Genomic DNA, 23,753 nt, shown 5'->3' on the forward strand with positions numbered 1-23,753 from the left:
AACTACATTTCTTGTTTTTTGGTCTGACGTTAACACAAACAAAGCGGATGGTTTTCCAACTCGTGAACAGGCAACGTATAACTGCCCATGTAAAAAACAATGATTTTCTAAATAATATATTTGAAATTTATCCCGCAAACACTAAGCGATTGGCCTTGCGACTTGTTAATTGTCATTGCAAACGCAAGGCGAACTGGATATTGCAATTGTTTAAAGTCAAACGGAAGACCAGTCGGAATCATTGGTATGTCACCAAATCGCCAGCAATTTTTGATTAAATGGTGAAATTCAGTGCGTGTACATTATTATTCTTAACCAAGCATAATTCTGATAATTCTCACTAATGTCATTACTCGAATTTTTAATTACGGTGCGTGAAGTTCCAGCAATTTACATTAAGGCACAATGCCATGCACCACTAATATTCACTAAGGCACTATAAACCTTGCGGAGCCCGAGACCTTTCCAACGAATGCAAAATTGTCGAAATCAGTTCGTGCGTTCTGGAGTTATTTTGTCAGAAAGGAAAACCTGACTTATTTTTATATATATGTAGATTACTATTAAATAATTATATAAAATTTAATTTATAATTACCTTGATCGTGATGATCATTAAATTGCATTCCAAAATCATCCTGAGTACTGGCACTTGTTGAAATTTCAACACCATGGACAGCACTGTCATTTACACTGGAAAGAGTTAATTCTTTCTTTTTTTCTGCGGCTATTCTTTCGAATTCCCACTTCACCCTCCTACTAAAATGCCGGTCTTTCACAAAGCGAATAGATTTGCGAAACTTTCTAGTCGACATATTAGTATGGAGTTTCTTTGAGAAAAATAAATCAACAAAATCACGTTATAAACAAAGCAAAAGCACAAATATAAAATGGCGCTCATCTACTAGCATCTTGCTTAATCTACGTACGCGTCCTAGCTACTGCGCATGCGCACTATCTATCGCGCATGCGTCATAAGTCTGGACCAAAAATTAACCTATTTGGTTAAACCTGGTTGAACCAGAAAGGTCACATTCTAATTAAACCCACTGACGGTCAGATAATGTGCCAGTTTTGATCGATGTTAACCTAGCGGGTTCAAAATGGGTCAAAGCGGTTCGACGCGTGCTATGTGGGAATAAAATTAAATATCACTAAATAAACATTTAGTGTACATTACGTCGAATAAAATTAATATAATATTTAAAGGCTAGTAAACACTAGTTCAACACTCGAGAAAATGTGACCAGCTATTTTCGAGAAAGCTTATTCATAATAGCTTTAAAAAGGCCCATCGATAACATTATAATAGTAGCTAATCAACAGTAGAATGTTTGATAATATCCTTAGCCTATATACTATCCCATTTTCAATATGTAAATCTTCTTGATTTTGTATGCCATCTTTATTCTTGATTTGTTAATTCTCAATTGTTACAATTAATTTCAATTAATTTTTCATTTCTGGCTCTATGCGTAATGATTCTTTTACTGTGGTCATTTTATAGCTTTGTTTTCATAAGATTAACGCTGAAAAACAAGCGTTCTACCTTAGCAGCACTGTGTGGCAAATATAGAAGCTATATTAATATATTATATTCTCAAATTGTTTATTAGGCATAGAAGCTTTCTGGTTAAAGTTGATAACCCCCAAAGTTAAAGTTGATTCCACCAAAATTCTTCTTCACTGGGTTTTCTCAGCCTCATTAAATTCAAAATTATTGCATAGGGTTCTTCTAGACAAATCCCTAGAATATAATATTTATTCTCTATCAAATTGTATATATTCAGGACAAGTACTTGAGAAATAATATAAAAGTTCAGAAAATAAAGTTGCATGTTTTTTGCTCAAATTATGACTAATTCACTTGTGGATTCAATATCTGTAAACAATTTAGCCAAAGCAAAAATACTGTAAATAATTTTTAAAAAGACTGTAGATGCAACAGTTAAAACTGAAAATGTTTCCAGATGTTACTGAGCTATATATGAATTATTTCTTTGGGATCTATTCACAATTTCATCATTGATTTAACTGTACTTTTTGAGCCACAAATTATTGTTTGCAAATGCTTTTTTTATGATAACATAAGAAATATGTGAGAATGATAAAAGTAAAAATTGAATTATTATGAATGGCTTTTAGTATGTATCTAACTTATTTTTGTCTTGTAATGTAAAGATAGAACAATGTATGTACTAGATTTGAAATTAATTTAATTATTTTCACTTCACAATGTCTACCCACATAAGATATCTTATGGAATATTATATAATATACCATTATAATTAAACGTTAACTTCATATCAAAAGAAGATCAGTTTTTATTGATTATACAATGAGCTTATCCTGGGAAGGCTAAATATAGATGTTTTAATAAAATGAATTAAAAAAAGAAACAACAATAATAATACTTTTTATCTTTATATTTAAACCATAAATACATTCATAAAGATTTCAATAGCTGACACGAACATGATGAGAGTAATGTGACAGTCATGACTTTATAGAATCTCAATGGACCTATCGTATCACATATATTTAAACTATTTGTGCACGATAACTTTGAGTTACTCGTGTGAATCGACAAAATATGGTACCAGCCATAAATAAATAATATAATGTAGCAGACTAAAACAATAAAACAATTGTTTGCACATTTTAAAACAATATATGTATATATATATGTTGCAAATATGGGACACAGAGTTCAATAAAATTTTATATTTTATTTTCAGTTTTTTCAGTTTCACCTAAATTCGATTAACCAGACAAAGTCACTGGCTAATGTATATATTTACAACATAAAGAAAAACACACTAAATCTTATGTGGGTGAGAGAGTACGTGCCTCTCAGTTTTTGGCATCGGTTAACCTAGCCTAGTCTACCCTAAAAATTGTAATTTTACTAACAATCAATATGCGCTGACATGATCTCGTAACATTAGAATAATTCCTGTGTTTCATGACACTCCATGGATGGTACAATTGAATTCTTAATTTCAATAGTTTACAATTGTATCACTCATTGAAAATTGTCTTTTACAAAATCTACAGATTATTTCATACTTAATAGGACGAGATTTTCAGATAGAAACAAATAGTTAGTGTATCTTATATGGTTTGGCAAACACATAAAGGAGTATTGTCGTCCTATTCTAATGACACTGCAAATGGTAAGTAAGCTAATTAAATATACACAATTCTAAAACGTAAGCTAGAAAGAATATGTATATATATGCACATATATTTTAGTCAAGTTATCATTAACTAAAGATACTCTTAAATAAACCAATTATTTGAAATTGTTACAAATTCATAATCATAACAATACTTCTACTATAATCGTACAAAATGCTACTAATTAAATGTAAGCATAATAGATTTAAAAACAAACTCATAAAAAAATATAAAGAGCAACTTTGAAATTTTTATAATTAAAAAAAAACTCAATAAATAAATTAGTTTATAGCACACGATACATATATACATATGTATTAACTTTTAACTACTATTTATGTAAAGCATGTATTATATATTGATTCGAGAATAACATGAACTAAATACTAACAATTAACATCTGTTATTTGAGTGCTCATTATATTTTATATGTATAAATTTAATAAATATAAACTCTGTGAATAACACTGAACTCCACTCTAAACACCATCGGTTATTTGATTTCAAAATAATCAATATTTCAAGTTTGATTATGATATATATGCATATAGATAAATATATTTGTTATACTATTTATCTCTAAATCATAATATTTGGGAACCAGCCCAAAATCCATAGCAGAGAATGTTAATTACAAATTATACATAGCAATATACATCCGTTTCAATAATCAACCAATGATAAAACTCAATTAATGGATATACATTCTTTTTTAACGATATTTATAAAATCTGTTTAATACATACGATTTATATATATTTGTGTATAATATATATATATATATATATATATATATATATATATATATAATACACATACAACGCGGCACTCTATTTATATAACTCGATTAATGCATTTCGCAGGAGGACGGCCGCGACGCCACTTACGATTGATCAGTAATAGTGAGTATGTAGCAGCGAGGTCGTTAGCGTTTCCACCATGCGACAGTGCGTTCAGATATTTTCTTACAAATTCCTACTGCTCGACGTCAGATCCCACCTTGCTGCGAGGTGGATTCTGCTTCTTCCTCCTCTTCTTCTTCCTCTCCTCCGCCGTCACCATCGCCCTCGGCGTCGGATCCACTACCTTCCTCCAGAGTAACCTAATAAATCCAAGAAAAAAATAAGTTTATATCTTTGTTTCGGTTCAGTTGATTAGAAATGATCATTAAGATAAAAACATACTTGAAAACGAATATTTTCATCAGGAGGATCTTGCTGCGGAGGACTAGGCGGTATCATACTTTGGTAGAAGTATCTGTTCTCTTCTAGAGTGTCTAATATACACTGTGCATCTGGATGCACCAAATCTGCCCAAGTTTCCCACAATGGGTGAACGATATAGTCGATGAATCCGACCTATTATCGAATTAAAGACATAAATTAATTACAATAATTATAAACTAATAATAAAAACTACAAATTTCATAAGCTCACATAATAATTTTAATTTATGAAATTACAAGTATTATTTTAAAATTATGTTGACAAAATAACTTTTGTTTATATTACCTGGCTTTTTTCAATCGTTGCATTTTGCCTATCACACATAGGGCTAATGTCCATATTCGCTTCTCTTTCTCTATCACCCTGAAGGAAGAACTCTTCCATCAATAAATCTACCCAACGCCTATACAAAGGCAAAGGTTTTGTAGGATTGCTCAAATCAGCGCAGTGGACAAGATTTTCTAAGACTTGAATTCGATCTGTATAGTTATCCAACAACAGAACACCAGATCCGGCTACTTTCTTAGTTTCTACCATTGTTTTCAAATCGGCCAGCAAAGACATGTGCTTGGACATGTCCGTTGATAGAACCATATCTATCACCATCTTACGTAATGTTTGTCTTTGTTTCCTGTGAGAAGAATAGATATAATTGTAGATATTTATAAAAAAAAACTGTTACTTAAAAGATAAGCATATATTAAGATAAGGACCGATCAATTCTGCTGTGTGAATTTATTTGATAGATTTAGTTTTGAATAAATAAGTTTGTTTTGAATAAAATCTGTTTATTTCTATCATGAATTGAAATATATGTAAGATATATTTTATATATATAAAAAAATAATATTTTACCTTGGTATATTGCAGAAAATGTCACATCCAGTCGTTTGTAACAGTTTGAATGCGACTGCAAGATGGTGATTCTCCAGCACCGATTCATCGTTGTACATAAGCGCCAACTCGGAACTAGAGTTAATCAGAAATTGGTTTGTCAAACCTGGATGATCGACATCATGAATAGTTGCCGCAAATAAGGCCGCGCAGACTTCTAACGGTGTGAATACTCCTTCCAGAGCCGGGGTATTCAAAAGTACACCAGTGCTCTGCGTTACATCTGCTGCGTGCAGGGAGTTATGGAAAGGGTTCTCTCGGACGTAGTGATCTTCGAGAGTCATCATAAAACTGACAAAAGTTTTGGCTGGTATCATCAGAGCGGTCAACAGATCGCGACTCTAGAAAAAAGAAATTAAATAAATAACGTCTCAAACATATAAAATAGTTCTTTCTGAAAAGAAACACTGCGATCTACTAAAAAATTACGTTTTTACGACATTGCGTTTGTTTAGATCCATGATGCCAAAATGATAGATGTTGAAAACAAAATGCTATATATTAGGTTGGGGAAAAAGAAATCCATTATTTTTACGTGAACTTCAAGACTTTATTTAACATGTTTTGCATTGTTCGATTTAGGTCAAATATGCACCATTTTGTTCTATAATTTGTTGCCATTTTAATGGTAGCTTCATTATGCCTCTCTCATAAAAGTCTTGGTCCTTATTAGCGAAAAACCCCAGCAATTGATTTTCACACTCTTCCCTTGATGCCAATTTCTTATCACTAAAAAAGTTTTGCAATGCAAGAAAAAGATGGTAATCGCTTGGTGCGAGGTCCGGACTGTATGGTGGATGCATCAAAACTTCCCAACCAAGCTCCTGGAGTTTCTGACGAGTCACTATAGAAGTGTGTTAGTTAGTCCCGGTTTGGCCACCGTCTGAGCTGCTTCGCCGCGCTTTGACCACGATCGCTTTCGCATAATGTTGTCATATGTGACCCATTTCTCATCCCCAGTCACCATCCGTTTAAGAAATGGGTCGATTTCATTACGTTTGGCCAAGGCTTCGCAGATGGAAATTCGATCCATCATGTTTTTTGGTGTTAATTGGTGTGTTAATTGACCCAAACATCAAGCTTTTTTTAAACCCAGCTTTGTGCAAATGGTTTAAAACTGTTTTGTGGTCGATCTTTAACTCCTGGGCGATGCTACGACTACTAACATGCCGGTCCACTTCGATGATTTCAGTGACTTTGTCGACATTTTCGACGACGGGCCTGCCTGTGCGAGGGGCATCCTTAACGTCAAAAATACCCGAACGGAATCGACGAAACCAAAATTGCGCGTAATTAGCTGTTACAGTATTGAGACTATAAACACTATTCACATTTTCAGCCGCCTGACTTGCATTTTCGCCCTTATCAAAGAAAAACTGTAAAATGTACCGAATTTTCGCTTTGTTGACTTCCATCTTTAACGCCGTGTAACTCAGAACTGAATGGACAAAACAAAAAACTGCAAACGAATTCTTTTAAAACTGTTACCTTGACAACGAGCATAATTTGAAATTATTTGATCGATAATTTACGAGATATCGATCACTACAGCCTTCTACCAAAAAAATAATGGATTTCTTTTTCCCCAACCTTATATTTGTTATATTCTGTAGTTCTTTTATGATAATTTTCATTTAGAAAATAAGGAATATAAATTTAACCAATATCTTTTCAGATTTTAATTATACCACTGATTTTTATCCGCCAAATTAAAGTTTTGGCGCAATTTGATTTGAAGTCAATGATAAAAGTACACGAGATTTTACACTTTCGCTGATTACAAGAAAGAAAATTAACAGATATCTTCCATGTTCTTACTTGGAAATTAGTATATGCAATGCAGGTTAGCGGTTTGCCGCAGCTGAGTTCGCCAATGCGGAATATGTCGATACCCCATGTATCTACGTCTTGGAGTAGTTTTCCAAGCGCAGCCTCGTGTGGCGTCTCAACGCCGTGGGTTGGCGGTCTATCGCCACTAAACGAGTTGGCGTGCGTCACCGTTCTCTTCACACCAGATATCTGGGACATAGGCGGCTGCGGTCCGGCCGACGGCCGCGGCGAACGAGCCCGCTGCTGGTTACTGGAGCTCTGAGCGCTTGATGTCACACCAGCCTGTAATAATAGTAATAAATTCAATTTTATATAATAAATATCAATTCTATAAAAGATAATTGTCTAAATTATTTAAACATGAAATATATATTGTACTAGCTGACCCGGCAAACATTGTTTTGCTAAGTAAGGTATATTCTGAACCTTACCTATCTAGACCTTTTTACCCTATAGGCGGGGTAACTTGAAACGGGCAGGTTGCAAAAGGGTTTAAAGCCTTATTATAATTTTAAACGTATTTTACAAAATAATTACATTTTTAACTAATGCTAAAAAACTACTAACAGAAGAAAATACTTTTATTATAGATTTTCAAAGATTACCGTTTATCTCCCCCATTTCAAAGATTACCGTTTTCAAATCAAGGTTATAGCTGGTTATACATCTTTTTTCCTCTAGTTTCAAATATTGTTGTTAAACAATGCTTAACTTTACTGATTTTTGATACATTGGTGGTGGGCCTTTTTAACCCCGGACCATCATATGTTATTATCTATTCTTCGATAAATTCTGGGAAATTATAACTGGGAAAATGTTATTCGACAAAATGTTTATTTGATCGATACAAATTTAGGTTCTGAATTTAAATAACATAAATAAAAAATAATATAACCTAGAAAATGTTTTATAAATACCAATGAGTATAAAATTATACAAATGAAATCTATCAGAGCACCGTGTTTGAGAAAAATATGTCAAAAATTTCATTTTCATATTAACATTTCAAAAAAGTTGATATTTAGTTTCTAGTTACACTTGCGGCCCGTTTACTAACGTTTTTGTATATAAATAAAAGTACAAACAAAACTACTCACCACAATTTAATCATAATTAAATAATATTCACGTAAAACATCCTATTAAATGTAATTGAACATCATCTGTCAAAATCGTTTGACATTTCACGTATTAGCCACCGTCCATTGTTTTATTCAAATTACACTTCTACAAAAATTTTCAAATTAAAAATGTAAAGTTTATACGCGATTTTGGAATAATATCTCACCTTTTGGACTTTCGGCACGAATTTTTCAAGACTAAGACTGGCCACATCGGTTTAGCCGTTTTCGAGTTTTACTTAGACATTTGAAAGAGAGCTTCAAAAGATATTGGACATTGAAGAACATACATTTACAGTAATATCTAAATTTATTATCTGCGGTATGTTGAAGTTTAAAGCAAAAGCGAAGTTTAAAGCATTGCCATTATAATTAGCGTCGTGACAGCGTTTCATTTCCCAGAAAAATGTAATAAATCGTTTTTTATGTCCGTATCTTCTATAAAAAATTTGCTTTACGAATTGCTCGGTCTTTTTGAAGTATTTATGAAAAAAATATATAATAAAAAAGGATAAAAAATGCTTTTAAAATAACTAATAGTAAATTTTGAAAAGATAACACTATTTCATCACTGTATCGAATTATGGGCCGATTCTGCAGTAAAATAGACCAATGTAAAGGCAAAGTTATGTTACGTTCCAGCTTTCATACAAAATGCTACTAAAAACTGTCATACTGTATTTGCTGTGTCAATCAAGCTTTTTACACAACTTCACTCATATGTGATCAATCTCAAAGATGCAATTATGATAACATCGTTCTTTTTGACATTTGTGCGTTTTTTAGGGTAGGTTTTCAATGTAAAACACAGCAACCGCATAGGATTTTGACACTTTTTAGTACCACTTTATATAAAAACTGCTACATAACATAGCCTTGCCATAACCTTGGTCTATCTTACGGCAGAACCGGATCCTTATTCTAAGCAACCTTTCTAAATCACAGGCTGCATTTTATGACGGACCGCACTTATTAATTATTTACGAAGCTTGATATATTCTAATAAACATAACAAAAATATTAAATTTAAAAAAAATCATATATTAATACAACAAGGGTAGAATACATTATAATTAATCTTAATAGTCGATGAAATAAATAAAATTTTACTTTAAAAATGCTTTAAAGGCCGCATGAAGCACGGGGGCCGCGGGTTTTTCAACCATTATCTATTCTATTCGGCGCTTCAATACAAACTGAGTCATTATGTAAATAAGATACGTGAAAATAATTATTATTTGAACAATATAAATAAAATGAAAAAAAGCAAACTGAGAGCAAATTTGAAGAATGGATAGGTGAGTAATTGGGTTATGGATGAATAAATTGATAAATTATGTATACAATGTAATGAGAAATTATTATTATATAATTATTTATATTAGCCGAAGAATATTTCATCGTAAATGAATATATAAAAAATATACGAGTAGTTCAGTGAAAATACCTGTTGTTGTTGCTGGCTCAAACTGTGATGGTGATATCCTGGTGTGGTAGAGCTGACCGTGGCGTCACCAGCAGCCTCGTCGATTCGCAATGAGGGAAGATCAAGTTCTTGTTGTTTGTCTGCAAAATATAGAGTTCATATAATAAGGTAATAAATTTATTGTGCAGCATTCTTTTTCAGCTCTCGAAACACTATTGTTTTTACAACTACTTATAGCTACTTCTATATAAAATATTATTTCTATCTAATTGAAAGCAATGCAATGCAATCCGCCAACACTCCGTGTCTCGCCGCATGCGTGTCTGTGGTGCTTTTGTGTACTCTACGTGAGAACTATCAATCTTGTGTAAAGTTGAAATTGAATGTTACAGTAAACTATATAAAATTAAGTGTGATTTCTTGCAATATCGGCCAAGTTTGTTATAAAAAATTTCTACAATAAAGGTTCGTCGAGATAGTAAATGTAGACTATAGGTAGTGTGAAGCGTTTCTCGATTCGATCCCAGCTAGAAATCTAGTTGAACTTGGTTTCCTCTGTTTGAAAAATCATTTGTAATCATTTGCATATCTGACATATACTATTTCTCATGTATATTAATCTCGAACAATTATGCGAGTTATGCGACTTAGTGTGGTAAAACTCACGAAAATCTATTATATGCGAAATAGCTCATGTATTAGGTTTTGTATATCGTACTTGGTCATAAATAGATATGAGTGCAAGAATATTGAGTAACAGTTATAAATAATGTGAAAAATATTTGCATGTCTACTCGACTGAAATATCAATTAAAGTCTTTAAAAACGTATTGTATGTATCGCTATTAGTGATATCACACAAAATCATAATAAGGTTAAGCTGATATATATTAGAAAATAAAAAAAAATATTATTAATGACATGTCTTTAAAACATTATCAAATCTGAAATTTATTAAGAACTTGCAGGTGTCAATTCGGTATAATAGGTACGAGGAATATTTACTTATATTCAAATATTCACACATCCACGTTGATACTGAAACGAATTTTATCATGAATGACTATATTAGTACATGATTTCAGTGTACAATTACATGAAATAAAAACTGTGTACCAAAACTCAATAACAAACAACGAACTAATCAGAATACGATGCTAATCATCGTATTAGTTATTCGCCATTACAAGTGTAGTGCAATAGTTTTATGGGGTTTGATTGGTTCAGATAGCGAACAAACATCATTAAATTTTTTTTGCGGTCATTTTAAAAAATCGAAAATAAAGCAAAATTGCCATCTTCCCGTTCATCGAAGAATTGATACATCTTGTCGTCTATTTATTGCAATGTCTTATTTAAATTACGTACACACAGTACTTCATGCAGATGTCGTCCATGGACGACATTCGTACCGAAAGGATTAAATAGATTTCTACGTTATACCAACTTCAATTCAAACTTCACGATTGATCGCAATTTTGTAACAAAGATACAAAATTTAGTAAACTTAAAAAACGGTGATTAATTATATTACTATTATTTGTGATTGAAATTATTACTGTTTTTCGTAACTTGGAAGTTGAAAGCATACATAAATCAAATGTGATGTTAAATATAATCATAAGACGGTAAAGATTTAACAATTTTGCTTATACATTTGTCTTATTTACGCGTAAGCAGTTTGTTTGTATTTACATTTATTATAAACTTTGACATTCTTAATCTGCTATTTTGCTGAATATGATTATTAATGATGTTCGCTATGTGAACTCTTCATGAAATTCAGATGGCATGTAGATTTTTAAGCAGTCACATTTCCAACTAGAAATACAGAATTAGTCCTATTAAGAGATTGCTTACACAACAGTACGTACATTTATTTGTTCAGATCGGCGCAGCGTCACGTGTAACATAAAAGAAAATAAAATGAAATCCGTTATTCTTTGCATTTTGTCGTTCTAATATAGCATAAAAATGATAATAGTAAATGTAAAAAAAAATTCTAAAATTATAAAATTTAAATAACGAAATAACGCTCTACTATTACCTTGAATAGAGAATATCTACACATTTACTTAGATAAATAAATAAAACTTATAACAATCAATCAATTAATGTAACATATCCATTTGAAAGACATAAACATAAAAGAAAATTATAGAATAAACACTTATGTTTTTGGGCCGTGTATTTCATATAAAAATTTTGATATAAACTAAAACGTGCTTAATACATCAAAATTGCCTTCATTTATCTCCTTTTGGCAGTATATGATTGATTAGGAGAAGCTGTATGAAATATTTTCTTATAATAGATAGATATGTGTTTTATTGACTAAACGTTTTGCTTTTAAGTTTTAGATCACAAAACTCATAAAATATGCGTTTTATTAAGATTTTTATCCTTGAAACCTACATTGTCAAAATCTAATAAACGGGCATAACATCAATAAAAAACATAAATTTATTTAAATATTTATATTATTATACATACTTCTCGTCTATAGACACAGGCTTCATTCAGTGGAACTAAAATAAAATTAGGAAACTAAAATATATGACAATAGAGAGTTTGCAAATTACAACAAACTTTACTAACAGTTTGTTTATCCTTATATTAAAAACAGATAAAACAATAATTCGTGGCTTGAGGATATGATAACTCACTTCACTTTGAAATTTAAACATTAAACAATTTTTATATTACTCAAACTTCATTGTTACATATTTTAGTTTGCTAATTTTATTTTGGTTCCATTGAATAAAGGCTAAGACTACTGGCCGAACGTATGAATTTTAGTTTTTTTAGAAGAAATTAAAGTTTTCTATGCCCAATTATTTTGGACTCTGTCAATTACTTGGATTATAAAATAATACAATAACGGTTAAGCGCACTGCCTTGGTGATTTCGAACCCCCACTCTGGATAATCTAATGTCATGCGGTAGTGATATCAATTTTCACTTCAAAAAATATGTTTCCAATTGAAAATATTCATTTTCAGGGACTGCGGTGGAGATGGCAATGGAAAATCTATCACACTATTTTTCCTTGAATCGAGTTGGAGATTAACTCACGGACCTGACCTAGGGCAGTACTACCCATTATATATATATATTAGTATTTAGTATTTAATTATGCGGAATTTTAAAATTCAAAATATTTTCATGGGTAAGTTATTCTACAATCAGAAAGAAAACATCATTTTGAGGCATAAGAATGCTAAATCATTATTTATAATTCATAAACGGTTCTAATGTTCTACCCAAGAAAACTTTTTCTTCTTGGGCAGAAATCTATCATTTCTAGCGAAAATTGCTTTTATTTGAATAATGATGTGACAGAAATCCACTACAAAAACGTGAATCGATTTGTGGTAGCCATCATATTTTTTCTAAGAAATATGTAGCATGTAGAATAAACACGGAATATATTAAATAATTTTAGTATAGTATTGATAGAAATCGGTGAAGCAATCAAAATTGCTATTCATTTTACTACGAATCTTCGAGATGCTTAATTGAGCAAATAAATACACAAAAATGTATACGAATACATAGGTATGTAAATAATAATAAAAACTAATGGTATTCTGTCTATATATTTGCTTTAGATTCGATTTAAACATGCGTCTACTACGTAGTAAGACGATCAATGCGCGGTGCAATGACCAATGTTACTCTTCAATTCAGAGAATCTATATTTTTTACAGCCCCCACATACATCAGTTTTTCTGTATTATTGATTGAAAAATTTATTATATACTGATGCTTGCTGCATTCTTGTAATTCGGAAATTGGGAGATGCAAGAAATTGCTGAATTCTGCAATCCAATGTTTTGACGATGCTCTTATTGTAGTAAACTTTGGAAATCACCGTTTTTATTAACGTAATTTGGGAGTTAAAGTATTTTTTAAATGCAAATATATTTTATACACACAGACACACATATATATACATATATATATAATATTATTTTTCATATCTCCATCCAATATGCATAGTATTAAGATGACCATATTTTTTTAGGTGAAAAGCGAGACGGCAACTTAGTAGGTTGGGGGGGGGGGGTTTAGCTAATTTTCGAAAAGTTGAAATGAAGAACAAAAATTGTTTATTTTCGTAAAATTGAAAATAGAAGTCCGAAACTATCAATGTGAGATTCAATTTCATTCGAAAATTTTCCTTATGGTCGCCTTAATAGTATAAGCACCAATTGTACGCCAGATGTTAGAAATGATAAAGATTAATAAGGTAATAAATCGTTTACCAAATATTCAAAGGTTAATTGTGTAAAAGGATGTAAAATTTAGTCTCTGCAAATAAAAATCATATTTTCTCACACAGAAATTTCTTTGCATAATAATGGTTACCTGAATTGAATGAGAGCCTTGGGATTTCACGCTTATAAACATTTAATGTAAACGAAGAAGCGTACATACATTAACACCGTACAAACCTGAACAATCTAGTTTCTGAGAATAAACAGTATATTGAGAAGTTCTAAATCACATTGTCACATATAATTTACATTATATATACATTCAGGTTGATATATATATATATATATATATATATATATATATATATGTATGCGTGAGCTTTCATTGATAATAATGGCTCAAGGCGTTTCATTTGTTTGCGCACAAACAGTAATTTTTGTAGCCGGCATTTTTAAATAAGGAACTATTTAAATAAAGGTATTTCCATTTTTACGAAAGCTGTTGGCACCGATAGTTATTACAGTGATCATTTGCATATTTAATAGAAAAACACCGATTCTTCATAAAAGTGACGAAAACAGTTTTCGTTATGGCCTTATCAATTTGCAGGTAAATCTACTAATGCTCAGAATTTTAAGTTTATGAGAGTGATTTATCTATTCCTACAGATTTGAAATAACTTACCCAAAAACGTCGAACAAATGTACTCAGATATTTGATTTCCAGAGCTGCTAGATTGACTGAAGTGACTCAGTTCCTTGTTCAGCATGCGTTTAAACTGTAACAAGAAAAAAATTTAATATAGTAAATTAAAATAGTAAAAATATGGTAAAAGATGAAAAATTCAATTTATTAGAATACACTAAAATTTCGATATTCGATATTATGAAGATATTTTAATGACGTCAATGTTGTTATGTTGAGCATGTTGGCTTTGTTTATGTTAAGGTAAAATTAGTCACATACTCTAATTCTATATCGCTCAAATTAGACCCGAGAGTAGTAACATAATATACATTATAGGTAAAAAAAATACTTAAGATGTCACACACACCAGATCATGGCGTTTTTCCAAAAGAAATATAATAATTTAGAGTTGGCAGATGTACAAATACACATTCTCAAAATTTGTAAATAAACCATATACCTGAACAAACATAATACTTAATTTTACAGACCCTTTAAGGAATTATCATTCATAATATATAATTTTAAAGTTTTTTTTTTAATTCTACCCCTTCCAAATATTGGATCTTTTTAGTGATGGTATGGAGGAATACCTGAGTATGGAATTGCAATTTTGCTGTTCAAACCAAATTTTCCTATTTTGTGATTAAACTACTATTTAATATAAATGTCCTCAATGACAGTGATAATTTATTCATAAACATATATTTTTAGTTCTAGTTTTTTTTTATTTTCACGTACTAGATTTCATCAAAACCGAAGGTAATTGCAATATTTTAGTAAAACAACTTTACGTTTTTTTATTGGCATTTAGCTCTTTGTAAGTTTATATTTAGTTTCTTTTTTTCCTTAAATCCTATACAAATATGTTAAGAAGCCAAAATCATGAGTATGATCAGGCGCCAATTTCCCCTACTTCATCACCGTCTAGAATTAAAACTTTGACTATTTTTAATTTTTATTTTTTTATATTCTTAAAACATTAATAACTTGTAAAAAATATAGTAAATATATTGTTGCCTTATTTGAATGGTCTTTCAAAAACCGCATGAAATGCATGCCTCTAAACCAGAATACCCCTTATAAAAACATTGCTATTCAATTTAAATCATATTTTGGTCATATAGATAGTTATTTTATGATTGAACAATCGAGTAATTTTGTATTGTTTTCGCTTAGTTTAATGTGCAATTTTAGCATGGCAAAAAATAATTTATTATATCCAAAACCACTGTAATTGAGGGGGTATTCTAGTGTAGAGGCATTAATTTTAGATTATTCTTGAATCATCGTAAGAAAGACAATAACTTTTTATAATATTTCTTTATCAACGTTACAAGAGTACAGAAAAAATTATAACAAAAAAATCATAATTTTAAAAATTAGCAGTGGTTGAAGTGTGGGATCTCAAAAAGTTGACACGTGGCCATGCTCACGATTGCAACCCTACTAATTATCCGAAATGAAGAAAAAGATTATTAATCTAGAATGATGTCGCATTGGTATATACTAACAATATGATTAAGTTAAAAAATAAATTTTGAACAAAATGGTGACTGCTTGAAAAAAAGATCAATTTATTACCAATTTTTTGAGTGTCCCGTTTTTTTTTTAAAAAATAGTAAATATTGAAATTTATGGATAAAGCCAGTATATGCCAGATAGATGTCTATAAAAAATTCCCCAAAAATTGTAAGTGGAGCGGTTCAGTAGAACTAGAGAAATCGTGGGCATCGTATTGAAAAAGACAGTTTTGAGAAAAAGGCGTTTAAAGTTTTGCAAAAGGATTATTATGGTCAAATAGCTGTATCTCCAAAGATAATTTAAACTTTTGCAAATCCTCTCGTACACATATTATGTTATAATGTCAAATAAACACAAAAAATGCATTACTTTGTGGGGATCAAGCAGGCTAGTCATGATTGTAAAAAAAACAATTGGACTTGTCATTTACATTTTGATATTGTAATATTTTTATAATGAATAAAATTTATATAATTTTATACGATGGGAGTTTATACTTTCATTTTTATTACTACTCCCACAACTTTAAGATAGCTATGATCTCTCGTACCACAATATTTGTCTGACAGAGGTACAGTATGTATGAAATATATCTAACAATAATAAATAAATAAATAATACACATGTTAGTATACAAAGTAGAAGCTTATGAAAAGTAATTTCATAAACTTCGTATTCCATGATTCCTCTACTACGATTTGTTCGCAGCGCCGTAGAAGCATCGTAGCTCGTAGCTCGTAGCATGATCGTAGCTTGCTTATCGAGCGGTCGAAACGATGTGACGCTTTCGAGTCCTATTCAAACATGCCGCGGATCCTCATTAAATTAAACCTCCGGCAGCGGGATACGCGCGCCACTCGACGACCGAACGATGGAGCAGACATCAAAGGGACCGAAGCGCGAACCGACCCGCCCCAGATGAATTAGCACTTGACGTCTAATTGCCAACTTAGATAAGTAGCCGGAGAGAATTTTATTAAAGCCGAATGACACACTGACTGATAGTTAGTGCTCATTTTGCACAATTTACACCACTGCAATTCGGAAAGGGTGGTATTATTATGTAACCTAGAGGTAACTCTTGTTTGCATTGGACTTAGTAGTCGTGTTCATGAAGGATGGGCGCTTTGCATTTCTATATTTTTGAACAATTCACCGTAAAGACTAATTCAGTTATTGTTTGCTAAAATCGAACCACTAAAACCTTCATCTAAAATATACCATATTTATAAGGTGACCATATTTTTTAAAGTCGAATCCGGGACGGCAATTTTTAGTTATGCTAATCCGGGACGTCGGCGGGGAGGGGAGGTGTTAATCGTTTATATAATAAATGCTATTCAAGAATACAATTAAAAAACAGTTTTTTTGAATGAATCTTTTTTATCATAATTGCTTACTTTTAGTAAGAGCTTTGTACTTCGACTATTATATGCAATATTTCTTTATGATATTATATCTTATATTTTTCGATCTATATGTTCCATTCAATTTTCTTCATAATTAATTTGAAAAAATTAGTATCTGGTTTAGCTTTAAAAATTCGTCAAAGTTTGCAAAAATTAGTATGATATTTTTGGCATTTGTCAAAATTAGAACTTTCATCGACGTTTGCTCAAAAACGCCTGAACTGATTTCAGATATTTAAAAAGCATTTGATGTATCTCGATGAGGATTATCGTTTCTCAGTTTTGAGCAACGATCGGCCGAGCCGTTTCTTTGTAATTTGGAAAAAAGTGTTAAACTTTTCGTCCACATTCAAGCTCATACTACCGAACCGATTTTAAAAAATCAAAATCCGTTTGAAAGATATTAGTTGCGAATGATACTGATTAGTTTTAGGTGAAAATCTACCGAGCCGTTTTCTTGTAATTAACTGTTGAAAAAAAAATTTAGGCCGATTTTTATGGAACTTTTTTTGGGGAATTTTAAAAATTCATCAAAGTGTGAAAAAATGAGTAGTTTTTTTGACGTTTGTTAAAAATAAAATTAGATGATTTAGTTGGTATACCGATAGTGTACTTGGTCTTGAACATAGTAAACCATTAAAATCCTACGGAAACTGGTTCAATTACAATTATTGATTAATTAAAATTATTGATTTTTGAAAATTTGCTTTTAGAAAATACTCCGAGTTGACGTGTTTGTTCGTTAGTTTGCAATGATGTGTAATAAATCCACTCGGAATACTTATAATCACTCATAAATTAATTTATTTTTTATTGATTAAGTCGATTATTTACACATATCGGGAAGTTCATGTAACTTGCCTCAAGGCTAAATACCAAACCAACTAGTTAAAAATTCTAATACTGATGACTTTATCAATGCAGCAATGCCTTATAAAAGCAGTTGAAACAAAAAAGTGTCTCTGTTTTTGATTTTATATATTATTAATATCAATCTAGTCCTATGAGCTTGTGATGACTCCTTAATGACTAGGTTTTATAGATGCCAACGGTCGTGCTATCTCTATTTGATAAATTCATTATTAAAAATAATACTGATGACTTTATCAATGCAGCAATGCCAGAAAAAACTAATACTACCTGTATTCTTAAGCGAAAACCGATATCACTACTGCTTGACATCAGGCTGTCCGAAGTGGGTATGAACCTGGTTCTGAATGAAACCCCATAGCTCAAACCACTAAGTCGTGGAAAAGCTCTGGTACAAAATGTTAACCAGATGTGTAACATTACAATATTTACCTGATCTACAATGTAGCTTTGAGTTTTATTTTCGAACGCACGGTTTGTGTACCGAAGAGAAGTGTATTTTGCTCTGTAATATTTAACGATTAAAGTAGTTCAATGTCGCGCACCACTGTGATTGCACTTACATTTAAAACAAAAACACATTTACAACCATTGCAAGTAGACAAACAACCATTTGTAGGACAGTTATGGATATTTATCGGTTTTAATTTAGTTCAACTATTTGAAACTACATTTTAATTCAAGCAACAATTCAAGCAAAAAAAAATCTTTTTAGAAATGGATTTATATCAATTTCAGTATTTATTTATCATAGAGAATTATATTTTAGAATAAAAAAAAAGATGATTTTTCTGTTTGAAGATCTTCTGATCATTTTGTAGTTCCTTCAAAAAAATTCATGTTTGTGTGCTCCAATATGTAAGTAACATACGAATACATTTTTTTTTTCAAAGGAAACGTATTAATCGATTTAATTTAAAAACCCTATTCTTGCTAGATTATAGCGTTTTTTATAATATAAATATTGTTTAAAATTTAGTTTTCTAGATTTCAAAAGTGTCCATAAACTTGTTAAGGTTAAGGCACGATTTTTGATATTTTAATATTCAGATCAGATTTGAGGTAATAGAGTTCTAGTTGAAAATTCCTTGAAATATTTATTCTAAATATTGTCACATGATTTAAAAAAATATATAATAAACTATCGGTAACAAATGATTATAGTACATAAATTAGATTCAAATGAAATAATTAGCATAATCATTTTTCTTATAATTTTTCTGATCTCCCAATAAATAATTTTATTTCTCCGATAGTAAAAGTTATTCACGACTCTACTTCTCTACTGTGTATCTGTTAATATGTATCTATGTACCCACATGTGCAGATCTACCAATTAACACCGTTTTTAGAGGTACCAAAACGTACCTATTTTTAGAACAAAGACAAATTTTTATTCACAAGACAGATTTGTTTTCTCAATTATGATTATTATTAATTTGTTAAAAAATTTGTTAACGAGTCAAACCTATTGCAAAAATGTTGAAACAACAAGTTAACGAGGTCTGATTTTTTACTGAATTTTTCCTATCACATACTTTGCACAGTTGGCGGAATTTTGTGATGGTAAAAATCTAGCCTAAGAGTTGGTAATATGAATATAAATATGAATTTTAATTTAATAAATATAATATATGATATATATATATATATATATATATATATATATATATAAACAATTCAATTTATAAAATGATGATTATGTATACTATATCAAACACGACATTACTAATTTAATGGAATGAACTTTTGCCAGAGCTTTGACTTTTCAAAAAACTTTCATACTATGCACTTCTTTCTCATTTGATTTGTTTTTCAAAATAGAATTGACTCAAATATAATAAGCTTTCACATATACATAGAAAAATATTCTCTAACTTAATTTAAATTTAGAATTTTATTATATATGAATAAAATTTAAAATTTTTATAAAATACCTCAAATTCAAAATAACAAATTTACAAAGTAATTTGAAACATAAGAACGATTATGCTAGAAAATTATCATGAAAATAAGAACTAGTATTGAACTATAAAATACTAAAATATATAAGCTATTTAAATAATTTACAATTGAAGAAGGATAATTGTATTTAATTAGAATCTAAATAAATTCAACTAAAAATTACAGGTAAACATATTGACATCCTTTTCGCAATACATTGGCTGCATAAATCGATTGGTCAAAATACAATTAATTCAGAATTAGAAAAACAAATTCATTTATTTTAAGAGACTGAATTAGTGGATAAGTGGTTAAAGCTACGAGATTTCAAGCAGTGATATTGGTTTTCATTTATAATTATATGAATAGCAAAATGTTTTTAAGTAAGTGAAAATAGTTCTTTCGGGTTATTGTTGCATCGATAAGAAATTTATCACTATCACAAAAATTATAGTATATATTCATCACATCGAAATGAGATGAGACAAACGTAAAGATTGCCTCATCTCATCTGTAAAACTCCAATCGTTTAAGAAGTCAGCACAACAGCTTGTAGGACTTGTTATGTTCTAATGGCTGTTTGAAATAAATAAAAAATTAAAAAAATATTTTTCGTGAACATTTTTTAAATGTTTACGCACCGTACATCAGATTTTTGCAAATAGTCTGACAACAACACGAAACGTAGTTTCAGCAGTCTAAATAGTCAACTACAAAAGCTTATAATAAAATTAAATAATCTCACGGTTTATTTTTAATACAATATTTATATGATAAATTCCTACGTGTTTTTCTTTTCTTTTCAGAGTATGTGTTCTCGGAATATTTTATTTTATTTTTCTCATTCTGTTGTGCTCGAAATAGAATGCGAATTAATTAAAACGCGAGATATTTTATTCCTGTGTTGTGTTGAACGAGCGTGGTGAAACGTTCAATCAAATTCAACGGCACGACTGTTCGTAACGACATGAGGTATAAGTATGGAACGAAATTTAAAATCGTTTGTAGAAAATAAAAGCACAATATATAAATATATATATAATAGAACGAACAATCACTCTGAGTCTTTCAACTGTGAAATTTAAACCAACTACAACGCTTCAAATTCAAAACTACTACTTGAGTTGATATTGAAGCCATAAAACAACAATATGTTTTGATTGCTGTTAAACAATGTTAAAAAAAATCAAAACTATCTAATCCAGAGCCTTATCGAACAAAATTTAACATTACCGCTCGAAAACAAAATCTTGATTTATAAAACGATAATTTTTCCAATCTGGTCATAAGGAATAGAGCTTTGGGGCTGCTCTAACAAATCTAATGTGGTATAGGTACAAAAGACCCGATCAAAACTACTTAGAATGAAGACAGGTGCAACCCTGGTACTTGAGCAATAAAAACTGCATGATGATCTAAAAGTGCTATATATTACAGATTTCATAAAAACAAGATTCACTAATCATCATCACAAATTAGAAAATCATCACAATTAACTCGTTGCTCCGCTGCTTCTATACAGCAGAATTAAGAGACCCAAAAAATTATGGTCAATTGACTTGATCCAATAAATTGTAACTACTATCTATAACTGTATTTAATTAATATCAATCAGAATAACTCATAGAATTTAACCAATGTTTTGATTTGTAGTAATAAAAGAAATAAAAAAATCTACAACGCCTAAAGTAAGATATTAGTTCACGAATGTGTAAAAAATAAGTCATTGTTGTTACAAACACATACATTGTGCTCGCACAAAATAGAAAACTAAATTCAGAAACATCGATTTCATTGGCAACGTTTTCACGACTCGTCAATAATCTGACATATAGGAAATTGGATACGAAAGACTGACGCATAATATAAAAAAGCCCGACATTCGCACAGAGTACAAGGGAGGCGATGTTAACTAGCTAGAAAGCTAGTAGTAACTTTTTTTTTGAATTTTGTAACACAATATTTTAAAACAATAATATTTGAAAGTAGAGGGAAAAAGATGTGATGTAAAATCAGCCATCGTCTTGAATTAAGCAACGTCGCTATCAAGAGATAGATGACCATGTTTGGAAATGTATAACAAAAGCATTTTCTGTTGTTGTTATTTTTTTGGTTGTGAGCACTGTTGTTTAGTGTACGAGACCTTAATATATTAAGTGTATGTTATTTAATTGTTTTATGAGATAGAAAATTAATTTGAAGTCAGATTCAGCAGATGTATTTTCTATATCCTCTATAATAGCTTACTCGTAGATGGGGTGAAAAGGAACAACTGAACCTGTTCAGTTGACAAAGGTGTAAACAATAAAAATAGTTTTATTTACTATTTTAAATAATTTGCTATTGTAAATCCAGTTAAAATATCATTTTAGAAGAGAAACTAAAATAATAGTTATTCCAAAACAGCTGATGAATATTTCTGACAAAATATCAGAAATATAGGTGATATACAGTGATATCCTTTAAAAAATGTGCTCTGAAATTTCTATTTTGCATTGTTTGAATATTGTAGCTATTACTTATAAGACGCTGGATGTGTTTCCCACTTGACTGTTCCATTTTACCCTATTGATGGGGTAAAAAAAAACAGGTAACAAATTTTCGAAAAAAATAAAAAAATAAATTTCTACAATAATGAATAAGCTGGGAGTTACTAAACATAGTCAGATAGTTGTTCGTTTGATATGTTATATTTGCTATAATGTAATTAGTTTGGTTTTCACAATATATTTGCTCAAATTGGATCTTTGTGCGACGTCCTACCCTATCTCAATAACTAATATTTGAAATTATGAGTTCTTAACAAAACTGGCAGTGATTAAATTTCTGAATAAAAAAATTGCAGTGGGCCCTAGAAAAGGAGGAAAATGTCGGAAAATTTCGTCATAAATAAATGAGATAAAAAAAACAAATAAGATATTTTCCGAAATTTCAGACATTTATATTACTTCCTTCTTCAGGACTCACCGCATATTTTTATCTATTTTTAAATTATTTATAATATTGATATTCAAGTGAAACACAAAAAATAACACATTAATAAGTCAGTTATTCTTATATAAAAATCAATACATATATTCAAATTTTCAACATTCATCTAGCTCTTCCACTATTTCTACACCACAAGAGAACGCGCGGAAAATATTATAAAACTTTGCAATATGCTACGAGTATTTTGTACGTGATCGGAAATACTGTCTCGATAGTTAAATAGAAATTAAATTATAACTAGAATAATATGATATCCATAATAGTGATAGAAAAAATAAAAAATCATTGTAAATAATTTCTTGCATGTATTTTGCTAAGAGGATATCGGATAAATATAATATAATAGACAGAAGACCTTAAACGAGAAGAGATTCTGAGGTTATGAGACTAATTAAACATAATGATCCAACGAGAACTATTATTCAGAAAATT

General features: G+C 30.3%; 1 protein-coding gene across 4 annotated transcripts in view; it reads right to left on the reverse strand.

Moving 5' to 3' along the window:
* Positions 1 to 4,006: 4,006 nt before the first annotated feature.
* Positions 4,007 to 23,753, reverse strand: part of LOC113378027 (cAMP-specific 3',5'-cyclic phosphodiesterase-like) — a 171,002-nt gene continuing 151,255 nt past the window's right edge. For 2 of the 4 annotated variants that reach the window (XM_026618525.1, XM_026618528.1), the window contains 7 exons: positions 14,581 to 14,674; positions 9,697 to 9,815; positions 7,118 to 7,411; positions 5,261 to 5,640; positions 4,691 to 5,036; positions 4,364 to 4,537; positions 4,007 to 4,281 (listed from right to left, as the gene is read on the reverse strand). In XM_026618525.1, the coding sequence (XP_026474310.1) occupies positions 4,168 to 4,281; positions 4,364 to 4,537; positions 4,691 to 5,036; positions 5,261 to 5,640; positions 7,118 to 7,411; positions 9,697 to 9,815; positions 14,581 to 14,674 (1,521 nt within the window). In that variant the 3' untranslated portion in view covers positions 4,007 to 4,167. The remainder of the gene's footprint in view (positions 4,282 to 4,363; positions 4,538 to 4,690; positions 5,037 to 5,260; positions 5,641 to 7,117; positions 7,412 to 9,696; positions 9,816 to 14,580; positions 14,675 to 23,753) is intronic. The other 2 variants (XM_026618526.1, XM_026618527.1) reach the window with 2 other exon arrangements.

The sequence above is a fragment of the Ctenocephalides felis genome, unplaced genomic scaffold, assembly GCF_003426905.1.
Source record: "Ctenocephalides felis isolate EL2017-DRISC unplaced genomic scaffold, ASM342690v1 CF-g0.4_SCAFFOLD_01886, whole genome shotgun sequence".
NCBI classification, from domain to species: Eukaryota; Metazoa; Arthropoda; class Insecta; order Siphonaptera; family Pulicidae; genus Ctenocephalides; species Ctenocephalides felis.